This window comes from Hesperophylax consimilis, chromosome 28 (assembly GCF_061612785.1).
Source record: "Hesperophylax consimilis isolate HC1 chromosome 28, BYU_Hcon_1.0, whole genome shotgun sequence".
NCBI lineage: Eukaryota > Metazoa > Arthropoda > Insecta > Trichoptera > Limnephilidae > Hesperophylax > Hesperophylax consimilis.
Genome location: NC_142863.1, coordinates 9,767,292 through 9,781,779, shown reverse-complemented (window position 1 = coordinate 9,781,779; position 14,488 = coordinate 9,767,292). Strand labels below are relative to the sequence as shown.

Sequence of the window (14,488 nt, the reverse complement as noted above, 5' to 3'; positions counted from 1 at the left end):
TACCATAGAAAAACTACCACAGAAAATATAAAACAGGTTTGCGATACCACCGACTGCAGAGTTAACCATGTCAAGCTGTGCGTACCCTACCTCCTGCGGCCCACGAACATCTTGAAAATGGATAAATTGGCTAAAAAGGTTGATCGTCAGTGAACTAGAAACTATACATATCTCCCTTGTTTCTTTATCTATAACAGACATAGAGTCAATGCGCGTACACTGTTGCGCGATGAAGTTTAGAATGGTTCGGTCTACAGCAGTATCTTGTATTTGTACTGCTTGGGCACTGTGGAGATGACTAGGCGTCCATCGTAGCTCAGCGATGCGAAGGTCCAGGGGTCTGCGGAGCTCCACTCCACGCAGTACACCGAGTCCTCGTGCTGCTCGTAGCACTGGAGCACCCCGTCTGCTAGTCTGTAATTAAAAACACCGTAGCATTATTAAGGATGTTAGTCGTAGTGTCAAATACCTGGGACATATTATCACAGACAACCTGAAAGACATCGAGGATATGGAGAGGCAAAGAAGAGCGATATCCGTTAGAGCAGGTATGCTGTCAAGACGTTATCACTTTTGCAGTACAAACGTGAAAGAGATATTTTTCAACGCATTTTGCACTTCGCAATACACGTCAGAACTGTGGGTGGATTACACTGCATCCCAATGGCATAAGCTAAAAGTCGCTTACGCCAAATATTCTGCCTACCGTGATATTGCAGCGCCAGGGAAATGTTCCTGGAGGGACGAGTACACTCTTTCAGAGTGCTTCTCCGCCATCACATGGGAAGCTTATGGCGTAGACTACGCCAATCAAGTAACAAAATCATCACTGCCATGGTTGCCTGGATGGAGTGCCCTCTGGAGACGGGAGATGTGCAAATATCCTCCAGAAACGGCTGCTTAAACTCATTTTTGTGTTTATATTTTATCTTTTTTCACTTAAATTCCTCTTTTTGTGCGCATCGTAATCACCTATGTATTATTATTATTTTTCTTACTCTAATTATGTATATTATTCCAAATATGGAATGTATTGCATTGCACTACCCTGCATACATTCTGGAATAAATTATTATGAAGGCACTTTGAGTTTACCTTTAACTAAACTAAACGCTGAAAACAATTATTATTTAACGAGCAGGCAGCATTCTACTGATGCGCTCATATCTGATTTCACAATAAGTTTTCAGTAATTGAGTGATAAAAATTATCTTTAAATACCAGCCCAAATTTTTTTTTTTTTTTTTTTGCCGGTAACCCGGGCGTTTATTGACATCAATATTTGTTTACAAATTATGTGCGCTACCCGACTCACTAGACAATTTCTGTTCTGAGCCGGGTAGCAGGAAACAACTATTACATATATCAATAATAATAAAAGTGAATAAAAATACAAAGTAAATAAATAAAAATACAAAATACAGGAAAAAGAAACGTAATTAAAAAATAAAAGATTACCTAGATAAAATAATCTAAATATAAATTATTACATTCATATGTAACAGTAATTGAACATTTTAATATGTCATATAAAAATTAGCATGGAACTCGCAACACGATATCGTGGCTATGCACATAAGCACACCATCAAATATACAAATCTAAAAATTACCTCATGAACAAGATGTAATTACTGACAGAAATAGTATGTCAAATTAGCTCTATAAATTCTTTATGCTCCACAACATCAATTACAGATCCAGGTAATTGAAGAATCATCGATGTTTTAATAAATCATCTTCAGTTGTTCAAGCTAAACTGTCAAAAATGATGCAAACAAATTGCCAACTACAGGGTTTTCCAATAAGAGGTGTTATTTTGAATAGCCCGCTATTTCGGTAGATGTTACTTTTGAAGTTGTCATTTTTTGACATTTGACAAGTAGAAACTACGCCATTAATAAAAATGGAACGATACACGCTTCAACAACGCATCGAAATTATTAAAATTCACTTGAGTGAATCAAATGCAAATCATCTTGAGTGATGAGGCCCATTTCCACCTCGGTGGCTTCGTCAACAAGCAAAATTGTCGTATCTGGGGCTCGGAAAACCCAAGAGTTATTGTTGAAAAGCCTCTCTATCCTCAACGTGTGACTGTTTGGTGCGGTTTATGGTCCGGTGGAGTCATTGGACCTTACTTTTTCGAAAATGAGGCTGGAGCAACAGTTACGGTGAATGGATTGCGCTATCGAGAGATGATTAATGATTTTTTATGGCCGGAATTGGATGGTATTGATCTGGACAACGTTTAGTTTCAAGAAGACGGTGCTACGTGCCACACAAGCAACGAAACCATTGATCTTTTACGATTGAATATCAAAATAACACCTCTTATTGGAAAATCCTGTATATTAAAAACTATTCACTCGATTTGCAATATGTAGTTATGCCATTCTGTGCATTATACCGGTAAGCATCAAAGTCGTTTTTCGTACATTGGATGCTGTTGTTAAATCCGTTTATAGCATTCAAAGCCTTTGGCAGGCGGGACTGAATGTGCATGCGTGAAAGTACTTAAATACTTTCAGAGATTCAAGAATCTGCGGTTCAATCGTAAACAATATAATATGTTGTTACCTTTCCCTGGGCTCTCCGTTATGTTCAGGACTGAGGTCGCTATCGGTATTATTGGTGCTAAGTCTCCGCCGGACCGAGGCAGGGTCAGACTCCTCATCGCGGTCGAACGAGGAGTTGGGATCCGCCGAGGGTCCGGGCTGCTCCGAGCTGACACTGGCCGCGCATGTCAGCAGGACACGGGCATCGGAACTGCCCGTCAGCAGCAACTGATCGTGGAAGGTGTTAAAACGTACAGCCCACACCCTGGAAATTATTTCAATACATTAAAATGATTACTTTATTCTAATCTACTAGAATTCAGTACTAGAATTAAACATTGCCACAATTTGTTGAAATGATCCAAATCTCATCAATTTGAATGATGACTGGCTCCTTGGGACGCCTACAACACACTTATATCCGTCATCTCTTCAGTGATAAATATTGTTAAATCTTACCAATGTGAATGATCGCTGAGGCAGAACGCTGGCTCCTTGGTGTTGCGGTAGTCCCAGATCTTCAGGAGTCCATCATCAGCAACAGTGGCCAGATAGAACTGGCGGTTGGGATTGAAGTCTAGGTCGCGGAGTGGCTGGGAGTGTGCCAGTTCCAGGGACCAGCAGGCCTTCGGGGAGTCTGCGCGCGTATCGTACGACTTTAGGTGCGTATCTTGGATGGCTACAAACTGGAACACATTATTGATAATATGTATTAATATAAAAAAGGTTATTATCCTTGTACATAAAAATCTAGACAATATTAATAAAATTGATCATAAACACATCACAAGAAGCCACACCAGAAATGACCTTATGATCCCAACGAGCAATACGGCAATGTATCAAAAGACACACACATACTTGGGACCTAAACTGTACAACAAAATCCCCCCCGAATTAAACATAAAAACTTATAATATTTCATACATAGGCCCAATAATAACTAAATGGTTGATTGGACTGGGCAGAGGAGAATCTGAAAAAATGTTAAAAAACGTCACGTAATAAATAGACATAGACTAATCACACACTATATATATCTTCCATTATTCTAATTATTGCTCATGCACAATTGAAACATACACAACAGCTCAAGTTCGACTCTATCATAAAATTGTAACGAATAAACATCACAAATTAAAACATTAATGAGATATATTATAGACATAGACAAATCACACACTTACTTTCACATATTTTTTGGTTTCTTGGAATGGGCAATTTGCCTAGTTAGGAAACAATAATTTCGACCTGATAAGGTACAATAATCAATAATCACTAAATATTTTAATTATATCTTGTATCATATTGTACTGTGTGTAAATCTAAATGAATAAATAAATAATAATTATTACAAACCAGATTCAAAGCGAAAAAAAAAACTTATCAGTCTAAAAAACTAAGGTAAAACGAAAAAAATATTTAGGTTCAATTTGGTTGCAATGATTTTTAATGTATATTTTTTTAACCTACAAATATGGAATTAACAATGAAATATAGGTGGATTCATTAACTTTAAACTCCAGTATACAGTTTATAAACGGAGGTGTGATTTTTTTGAGTGTGGACGATTCCAAAACCGAATGCCTGGAAACCTTCATCACTCAAGGTATTTTTTTTACCATGCTTTAAAATACAGATAGCTCAAGGCTAATTTCAAAAAGTGTATATTTTTTTACATAACTGCCCAACTCAAATAATTGTAAATGCTATCATGTTATGCAACAGCCCAATATACACGGTGTCCGGAAACTCGTAGTACAAGCGGGAAACTGGAGAATCTACACCACACGGGGAACCCAAAAAAACATAAAGTTTTTTGATTTGAGCATTTTCAAAAAAAAAAAAAAACCAAAAAAAAATATTTTTCGGCTATTTTAGGGTTAAAGTTTTTTCTGGTGTTTAGGGTTGAATAACAGATGTTTTAACCCTGCAGAGCAGAAATATTTTATGATTACACCGGGTTAAATGAAGGGTGATTTCAAAATAATGCTTCAAATCCGAGTTTCTTCATTTGTTTTACTTTCAAATAGTTTTAATTAGTTGGGTACTTTGATCTTCAGTAATAATTTATAAGAATTTGATTAAAAAAAAAAAAAAAAAAAAAAAAAAAAATCAACTTCAAACTCGATTTACTCGATAACAAAAGCTCAAATAAAAAAAAAATATACTACAAAATCGACTCCAAATGTGATGTAGATTCACCAGTTTCCCGCTTGTACTACGAGTTTCCGGACACCCTGTATAACGTTCAACACATAGTTCAATGAACACAGAAATGTTACAATAACAATGCCATTTCTCAATTCAATCTAAACAACAACTACAATCATTTCTAATTGACAAATTACTGTCCCCTCCCACTAACCAATGATAATACAAGATGGAAAAGATCCAGTTGTAAGCCAATAATTGGTCGGCTAATTGTCAATCAATTTCAAGTCGCTTGTTCGGAGGAAGTTGGCAATGTCCTTCTTAATATTTAACCTAACGTTGGAGCGTTTCAAATGATGACCATCAAATCGACGATCCAGAGTGGTAGATGCTCTCAGTATCCCCCTGGCGAAAGACCACCATTGAAATTCTAAATGTGGCTTGAAATGGTTTTACTTGTGTTTGGTCAGCAGATCAGAGTAGACAGATTTACCATAACCCAATTGGGGATATGGGGATGTCATAATCCCACTGGCTCCGAACAGTGTGGAGTAGTTGGGAGTCTTTTGCGGTAAAGGCAATTAAGCAGTAAAACAGAACATGATTAAAGAATACGTTAGATTAGGTTTGTTTGTTCACTTTTCATCAATATTCTGCTATGTCACGTGGAATCTTCTTAACACTCTCGCACCAGAAGGGAGGTAATAAACATTCCGCAAACGAGAGTTTTGTGCGATATCTAAGTTGTTTATTACATCAAACTCTATGATTCAGGTAATCCTATAAAAAAACCATTCTGAAATCGATCTGCATTTAAAATAAAATATTCATGTTACTTATCTCTAAATAGTATAAAATAAAGTCGCTATCCGCATCTGTCTGTTTGTGCGCTTAGTTTTTCTAAATTTCGCAACGGATTTCGTTAGTGTTTTCACTATCATTTAGAGTTTTTTTTCCGGAAGGTTTACATATATAATACATGCATATTATAGTTATAGAAAGTGGAGAAAAGTCGATGTTTTATAATCAAGTCGTAAACATATATTTTCGTGCACTACATTGTTAACGCTGGCTAAACCTTATGAGATACATTAAAATAATGTAGAACGGAATTGTATATCTTAAAAAGGCCTACAGAAAAGTCCGTTGTGGTATATGTCTATGTCAGCTAGTTAAGATATTAAATAATATTTATCCAATACCGATGAAATTACTCTCTGTTCCGGGATCGCTATTACTTTAAAGAGAATCCTCGCTGGAAACAAGTAGTGAGGGATGAAAAAGTGCATTTTACTGGAAAGGACTATTATAGTACGTATTTGAGTTATGTTCAAGTTTGTATAAGTTCTTTTACCGTTTTGAAATACTTAATAATTGACTGCTGGACAATGTTGTGAAAACAGTAGGTATAAAACATATTGTAATTAATATCTGAGTGTTAATGGAAAGGGCAAAAAGAGAATGAAGAGACACGATCGCTCTGCGGTATATGGGGGGCGCTAGTGACTCCCTTTTGGGTGATACGTCATTTTTACCTTCAGCTACAGAATGCCCAGTTCCAGCTCCAGACCAATTGTCCTATTGTGAACAGTAGTATGGAGGACAGGACAATGAAACAAGACATTGTACAAGAGATAAATGGGCAAGATATATGCGCAGGACGGAGTCTTACAACTGCGCGTAAACGCGGTCGGACAAGACAGTAGGACAATAGCCAATAACTCGCTTGTAACGCGTGTCGTCGTGTATTGAAGTACGGTAGAATTGTTGTAATATCCCGTTCGTCGAGGCAGTTCATGAAGCTGGGACACGATCCAGCAATAAGGGTTAAACATTTAGGTTCTTTTAACCCTAGATAACTAATCGCTCGTCGAATTTCGAAATCACCTACTTCCCCCCGCTCCCCGACCTTGACTCTTACATTACCTTCCTAATTTGAGTAAACAGTGCAGCACGTGACGCGATTGCGGCCACACGCATACTAGGACGTGCCCTATGACCAACTCGTCGTCCGCTGGACGAAACTTTAGTTATAACAACAATTTTTATTTTTAAGGTACGTACATTAATATATTCTTATATTTATTGTTAATGTTGGCGAAATCTTCTACAATAGAAGCTCCGGTTCCGTCTACGTCAAACGTGCCTAAAATTTGCTACCTGTGTCCATCCAAGGCCTGGAGGATGACCAAACACCGTTGCATCAGATGTAGAGGGGCTATTTGTGGTCCACATAATGTTGACATGTGTGGTCACTGTGTAGACTGATATTTTGATATTAATTTGTTCATTATAAACCTTACTTTAGTGCCATGTAACAAGTTCCTATCTTAATTAAATATTTTTGATTTATTTCTAGTGTTTTATTGCGTAGTCCAATTGACGAACGTGTAGTTACAATAAAACAATGAAAACAGTTTAGCTATCTAGGGTTAAGCTTAAAAATGGATGAGTCACCTGATAGCCGTTCTGGTGGGGGTTCCAGCGCCCTCCGCTGAACTTGAGGTGTCCCTTGCCCTCCAGCTGGATGCGGCGCGCCTCTTCGCCCCCCGCCTCCAGCACGGCCAGGCAGTTGTCCACCACCAGGCATAGACGGTTGGCGTCCGTTGGGTGGAACTCGCAGCACTTAACCTCTGTACCGTATTTCTGGCAAATATTTCATTATTATCGAATACATTACAAAATTACAAATTTCCTATGCGTTTTTAAAGATAATATTGATTGAGTATACGCAAATACCCTAGAATAGAGACAATACCTCCAACTTCTGACATTTTCCATACATGACAGTATGCTACACTAGCGCCTCCTAGCAGTGCGAGTTCTGCGGGTTGGTTTTCTTTCATACATTTGAATGGATTTATGTAATGAACGTATCTTACCTCCACATCAAAAGCCTTGACCAGTTCAAGCCGCTCTGTCTGCTTATCGGCTGGGGTGGCAGCATCCTGACTCTGGTCGGGTATGACCTGCGGCGTGGGTAGACGGCACAGGCGCGCCCCCATGGTACACTGCCCCGCGCTGGCGCTGTACGCGTTGTAGCACGAGGCAAATGTAACGGCGTCATGGGGCGAACATCGCAGGTGCCAGATCTCCCCGGCGTCGTGCTGGTACACCTGAGATAAATTACATTACATAGATTACATAAATACATACATACATACATTACATTACATACTGTAGTGTTGTGCTGATAGGTGTCTGTAATAAGATCGGGTAAGTTGCGAGACTTCGGAATCGCCGGAGATTGCCGAAGGCGGCAAGGGGCCTTCGGTACGGAGCTGTCCCGGGGGGGACTGCCCGCTCCTCGAGCAAGTCGTAGCTACTCATTGATTGTATTTACAATTGTAATAAAGTTTCACTGTTCAGTAAGAACTTAACGAGTATTATTGGAAAATACCCATCGTCCAGGAGAATCTTAGACTGGAGATAAGGGCCCAGTCTAAGAGATAAATATTAACGGTATCTCTGGAGAAATACCGATAGAAAACCCACTGCGGTATATTACACATACATATATTACATTACATAACATACATACACATTACATTACTGTAAGTCATTTCTTATGCGATTTTGACTGCGCAGTTCTGTTTTTTGAAAGACGGGAGGAGTATTTTTGAGGAGTACTTTCCCATATTCTATAAAAAGTAACTATTATATAAATGTTGTGATGGTGAAGACACAAGGGATGGAAAGGAGAGGGGAAGAAGAAGTTTGAAAAGAACTTGACAATTCAGATGCAGTTTAAACATAGCTAAATCCATTTCAAGTCACAGATGTTGTTACCTTAGTATGAAGAGCACCGGTTTCTTCCTCCAATTCCACAACGTGAATTTGGTTATTATTTGGCTTGAGACTCTGAGTTCCAATCAAAAATCGTACTGCATCATTTTCTCCAATCTGTGGGGCGAGCGCTCTGGCCTAGAATACCCAAGAAACACAAATGTTTTTTTAATTAAATACTAGCTGTACCCAACAACGAGTTGCTGTAGCTCAGTCTGTCTGTACAGATAGAGAATCAATAACGCGTGTTGCTTTTACGTCCAACTGATGGTGCAAGGCAGGTACTTTCATAAAATCTGCGTTCTCTTTTCAGGTGGGTGATTTTTCTTCTTCTTCGTATGGTGGAGGACAGTTGGTGGCGGTGGTCAAGGCGAGATGCTGAGGTTAACCTGTCAGTAGGGAATCGATGACATCACATACGATTCGTTGGGAGAGATCTCAAAAGTGTCAAGCAAAAGATACGGTAATTGCCGTACTTACGATATAGTATTAAATTCTTGATCACTGACATTAAATTATCACCGTGCGCCAACTAATTCTATTTTAGTAATAACTTACTTGTGCAAAATGATATTTTTGTAAATTAATGATAGGATTTTTTGTATAGCGCCGTTTTCGTGAGAAAATCACCTCAAGGGCGCTTAACAACTTAATTTTCCTATCACTTAGAATTATAACTTATTACTTTTGGCTTATAACTAAGTTACATAGCTAGAGACTTATAACTAGTGTTATTTTTTTAATGATAAACTAATGTTTATATTTTATATTTATAGAACTACTGCTTAACTCTTTGCACGCGGCCGTATCAACTGTTGTTACGGCAAAAAGTCCATACTCACACGCGGCTGTATCAACAGTTGATACGGAAACTTTGAATGCCGATATTCCAGCGGTCTTTTGACATAAATTTATTTCCCACTCGCTTGAACATTCGTAGAACTACCACGATGCTGACATCTACAAGAATTTCTCGAAAATAAATTGTATTTCATTAAAAAACATCGATAATTAAGTGAGCCTCTTTGCGACTTCGAGTGCTATAGTTTACAATTTTGTCAACGGATGGCGTTAGTTCAATTTTGTTATTATATTAAGTGACATAAAATTTAAGTGTCCAGTTTTAGAAAAAGTTTTCATAACTAAAAATGATAAGTGATCATGGTGTCCCACTTGTGTCTATCACCTAAGTACACACACGCCGAGTGAATGGCGGGACCACATTCAAAAGATACGGTACGTCTTTGTATGAAATTTTATATTTTTTTTGTTTTTATAAACTTCTAAGAGTGTTGACACATGAGGATTTGTTTTCATATTGTGGAGAATAATCTGTTCTGTCTTTATAGTCCAATAAATCATGCCAGAATGCTATAATTTGACGTTTAATTGCGTGCATAGGTATTTGAAAATATGTACCGCGTACGGGTATAGATAAAACGGAGCAAATTAACGCGTTCAAAAGGTTAACTAGAGATTTACGACTAAATTGTACTGTGTATCAGATAATGTGTTTGTATATTTATAAAACAGTATATAATCTACCATAAGTAGTTTTCCCAGAATAGCTAATAGTTGTATTCATATTTTTTTTTAAATGTTGGCACACAAGGAATTATTTTATTAACTGAATATTTTCCAGAGATTTTAAGCGCCATTAGAGAAAGTGAGATAGCAAACGTAACATCACATACGTATAAGAAGGAAAATCTACTGGAGTAGGTTGGCAATTACACCCTGATGTAGAATGCAGTTTTCAACGCAACTTTTAAGGATGAAAACGCTGCCCTGTCCTATATCTATTTCATTCTTCCATACATATCCTTTGTATATCTATCTTTGTCATACACGACCAACGTTTGAATTTAGAATTCGCTGGAAACGTAAGTGTGTTTGTTACCTGCCACATTTTGTGTTAATTTTGAGAGATGATAACGTGTCTATGTAATGTTATTGTCGGGAGTCATTTGATTGCACAAATATGGGAAACTGCCGAAGGAGACATTCTTCTAGGATGTGTTCTGTTGTTTGAATATGTAGCGATGCTATGAGATTCATCTAGAACGACTCGTCAATACAAAAAGCATCGTAACCGGAACACGCCAGATATAATGGGAAGCGTTTCTACATACCTACCTGTCTACGGGCTACCGACGTCTAGAGCTACCTACGACAATACGTTGCGAGTTGGACTAGCACTTTACGCGCATTCGCTAGAAGGTTCTAGCCTATTGCCTAGGCATAGTTCCAGTCGAAACTACCAGACGAATCTCGCTGAAGCGAGTGACCCGTAGTTTACCAGCGATCTCGCGCAGCTACTGATGCCATAGGCCGGGCTATATAAATAGGCCCGACGCAGCAAACAGTCAGTCAGTCATTAGTCGTTCAACAATTAGTAAGTCTCAACGAGTGTTGAGACTTACTAATTGTTGAACTCCGCTGCGCGCAGGACAATATACACGGCTCTACACGGTTCATTCATGGACTCCATCGGGATCATCACAGCCAGTGGCGGCTCGTGACTTTTGGGTTACTAGAGTGCTAATATTACAAAAAATGTCATTATTGATGTTGTTGTAGCTGAAAACGATTATTTTTTTTTTTTTGAAAAATTGATTTTTTGTATGAAGATTTTCAGGAATTCCGTGCGGCGCACGGCTATACTGAAATTTCCTGAAAATCTTCATACAAAAAATCAATTTTTCGAAAAAAAATAAAAAATCGTTTTCAGCTACAACAACATCAATTAAGCCATTTTTTATAATATTAGCACTCTAGTACGCCCAAAAGTCACGAGCCGCCACTGATCACAGCGCCCTGGCCCCGGCCATCGTTCCTGGCCAGCGCTACACCGGATCACAGTGCCCTGGTTCCAGCACACCTGACCAGCGCTACATCCATGCACCTAGACCACGCGGCATCCTCGCTGGTCCATGCATCTCGGCTTCCCTGTTCAGCACTGGAGCACCCGGAAGGCCCGTAGCCTTCACCAGTACCTGATACGTCATCGAGTCCGGTCACCAGCAGCGGCGTCGACTCACTGACCCGCACATTGGCCAACACTTCACCGCCTGCATCCGGAGTTTTCATCATCGATCCTCAAGTCATCTCATATACGGCAACCTGACCCTCAATAAAACACTGTGACCTTCACATCATATTTTATTTCGTGCCTCCTCACCAGATCCCCAAAAATATATTCACATTAACATAAATCAGTATGCTTTAGGCCACATTTGTGCATCATATACGCAGAGCGATTGTGATTGCACCGAATGTGATGTTTAGTGAGGTTCACGTCTTCCAACATAGTGAAACCCTGGCATTTTAACAGTTGGGTCTACAACAAGATGCTTGTTTTCCACGTCTAAGATCTGTCACTGAGTTCCTCACGTCTCTTCATGGATTTTCTATTCGATCCTAAGCACATCTCGGATAATCGAGCTAACAATATCCTCACATTATTCAAAGTTGAAGCCTCACCTGATGTTCTAAGCCGTAAATGGTTGAATTTCCTTCATCCATGTTATATGATTAGGTATATATTTAGGTGAATAACGTTATAATTTTGTTATTATTTTTATCAGGTGAAAATGTTGTACTGTTGTACAACAACAAATGAGCTGTCACTGTGGCAGCTGTCAAGTTTTGGAGGTTATGTCGGTATTTCTATGACCAAAATATGAGTTTACCGGTACCTATTTTGCAGCTAGATTTGACGTAAGTACCTACCCTGGTCGGTGCTAATATTTATAAAATTTGCATTATAATAGGCACAGAAAAAGGAATAAATTTATATCCATATGATATGAATTTAATATACATCTCTAAATAGTATAAAATAAAGTAGCTCTACGCGTCTATCTGTTTGTGTGCTTAGTTCTTCTAAACTACGCAACAAATTTTGATAGGGTTTTCATTATCATTTAGAGAATTTCTCACTGAAGGTTTATATGTACAGAGTTTTCCAATAAGAGGTGTTATTTTGATATTCAATCGTAAAAGATCAATGGTTTCGTTGCTTGTGTGGCACGTAGCGCCGTACTGTTGAAAGTAAACGTTGTCCAGATCAATACCATCCAATTCCGGCTATAAAAAATCATTAATCACTCTCGATAGCTATCCATTCACCGTAACTGTTGCTCCAGCCTCATTTTCGAAAAAGTAAGGGCCAATGACTCCGCCGGACCATAAACCGCACCAAACAGTCACACTGTGAGGATAGAGAGGTTTTTTTTAACAATAACTGTTGGGTTTTCCGAGCCCCAGATGCGACAATTTTGCTTGTTGACGATGCCACCGAGGTGGAAATGGGCCTCATCACTCAAGATGATTTGAATTTGATTCACTCAAGTGAATTTTAATAATTTCAGTCCGTTGTTGAAGCGTGTTTTTTTTATTTTTTATTTTTTATATTAACTCCACACAGGAGGCCCTGAAGAAAATAATTTCCCTCAGGGCCTATGTCATCTTTGGGGATGCTGTGTGGAGGGTCTTTTTGTGGAGAGGAAGGAGTGAACATGGGTCTTGAAGAGTCCCATGTTGTAGGAGGGAGGAAACACAGAGGCCGGCAGTTCGTTCCACAGCCGAGCTGTTGAACTTAAGAACGAATCGTAGAAGCGACCCGTTCTCATGTGACAAATGTCAACCGTGTACAAATGTTGGGCACGCGTTTGGCGTGTATCCCGACTACGCACCGGTGCCGAAGGGATCAATGACGCTAGTTCCTCAGAGCATCTTCCATTGTAATACCGATAGAACAAGGACAGCATACCTACCTGACGCCTGTGCTCTAAAGATTGCAGTCCGCTTGTTAAGATTGGGGAATCTATTAAACGGACCGCCCGTTTCTGCACAGAGTCAAGGGTTTTTTTCAGGTATTTAGGGGCTCCGGACCAGAGATGGCTGCCAAATTCGACAGTAGGGCGCACTTACGATTTGTACAGGGTCAGCAGTTGTGTATTATTAAAGTATCTGCGGGCCCTGTACAGTACGCCCAGCTTCTGAGAGGCCAGCTTTACTCTGGCTTCGATGGAGCCTCCATACCTGAGCTGGTCACTTATAGTTACACCAAGCATATCAATGGAAGGCCTGTTCGGAAGATTGCTTCCGTTGAAGGAGACTAGATTATCATTTAGATCCCTTTTAGACGTAATCAGACAGGATTGGGTCTTTGAAACATTAAATTCGACGAGATTATTTTTACCCCAAGAGGAAATACTCTCGAGATAACCGTCCATTCTCTGCTTCAAGTTTGTTGAGTTGGAGTTGTAGTTGGAGTTTGTGTGCCCTTTGGGGGCTTGTCAAACAAAAAGCTATCATGAACTGTACTGTCATCCGCGTAACAATGAATCGGTGCACATGTCAAAAGGTCATTGATGTGCAACAAAAACAAAGTCGGAGACAGAACCGATCCCTGTGGGACGCCAGCATTTATAGAGTGTGAGGATGAGGTGAAACCGTCAGCAACTGCCTGAATCGACCTATCGTGTATCGTTCCATTTTTATTAATAGCGTAGTTTCTACTTGTCAAATGTCAAAAAATGACAGCTTCAAAAGTAACATCTACCGAAATAGCGGGCTATTCAAAATAACACCTCTTATTGGAAAACCCTGTATATAATAAATCCATGTTATATTTATAGAAAGTAGAAAAAAGTCGATGTTTATTACAGAATTCAAAACCTCAAAATTTTACTCCAAATCATTCACAACCCCGAGCAACGAAACGTTATAATATTTAAATCGTTTACAGTACACAAGTACACATCAATCTTACCTTAACATAACATTATTCATTGAAATAATTTAAATGTAAAATAGAAATTAAATAAATATGGTGCCGTTAAAAATCATAGGATGAAAGACCAAATGTAAGGAATGAAGAATCAATTCCGTTTGAAATTGAGAATCATATCTAGTGAAATCATGAAAGATGTTGGCGAAACGCGTTATCCGCGCGGTTTCATTTAAATAATAGTTAAATATTGA

General features: G+C 38.9%; 1 protein-coding gene across 1 annotated transcript; it reads right to left on the bottom strand.

The window, feature by feature from the left end:
- Positions 1-251: 251 nt before the first annotated feature.
- Positions 252-12,110, bottom strand: LOC149410144 (EARP and GARP complex-interacting protein 1). The gene is made up of 7 exons (XM_089648903.1): positions 11,981-12,110; positions 8,501-8,635; positions 7,594-7,827; positions 7,169-7,357; positions 3,017-3,243; positions 2,580-2,822; positions 252-414 (listed from the first exon to the last, which is right to left on the bottom strand). Exons 1-7 carry the CDS (start codon positions 12,020-12,022, stop codon positions 252-254), a joined length of 1,233 nt encoding a protein of 410 aa, XP_089505029.1. The 5' UTR covers positions 12,023-12,110.
- Between the last annotated feature and the right edge of the window lie 2,378 nt (positions 12,111-14,488).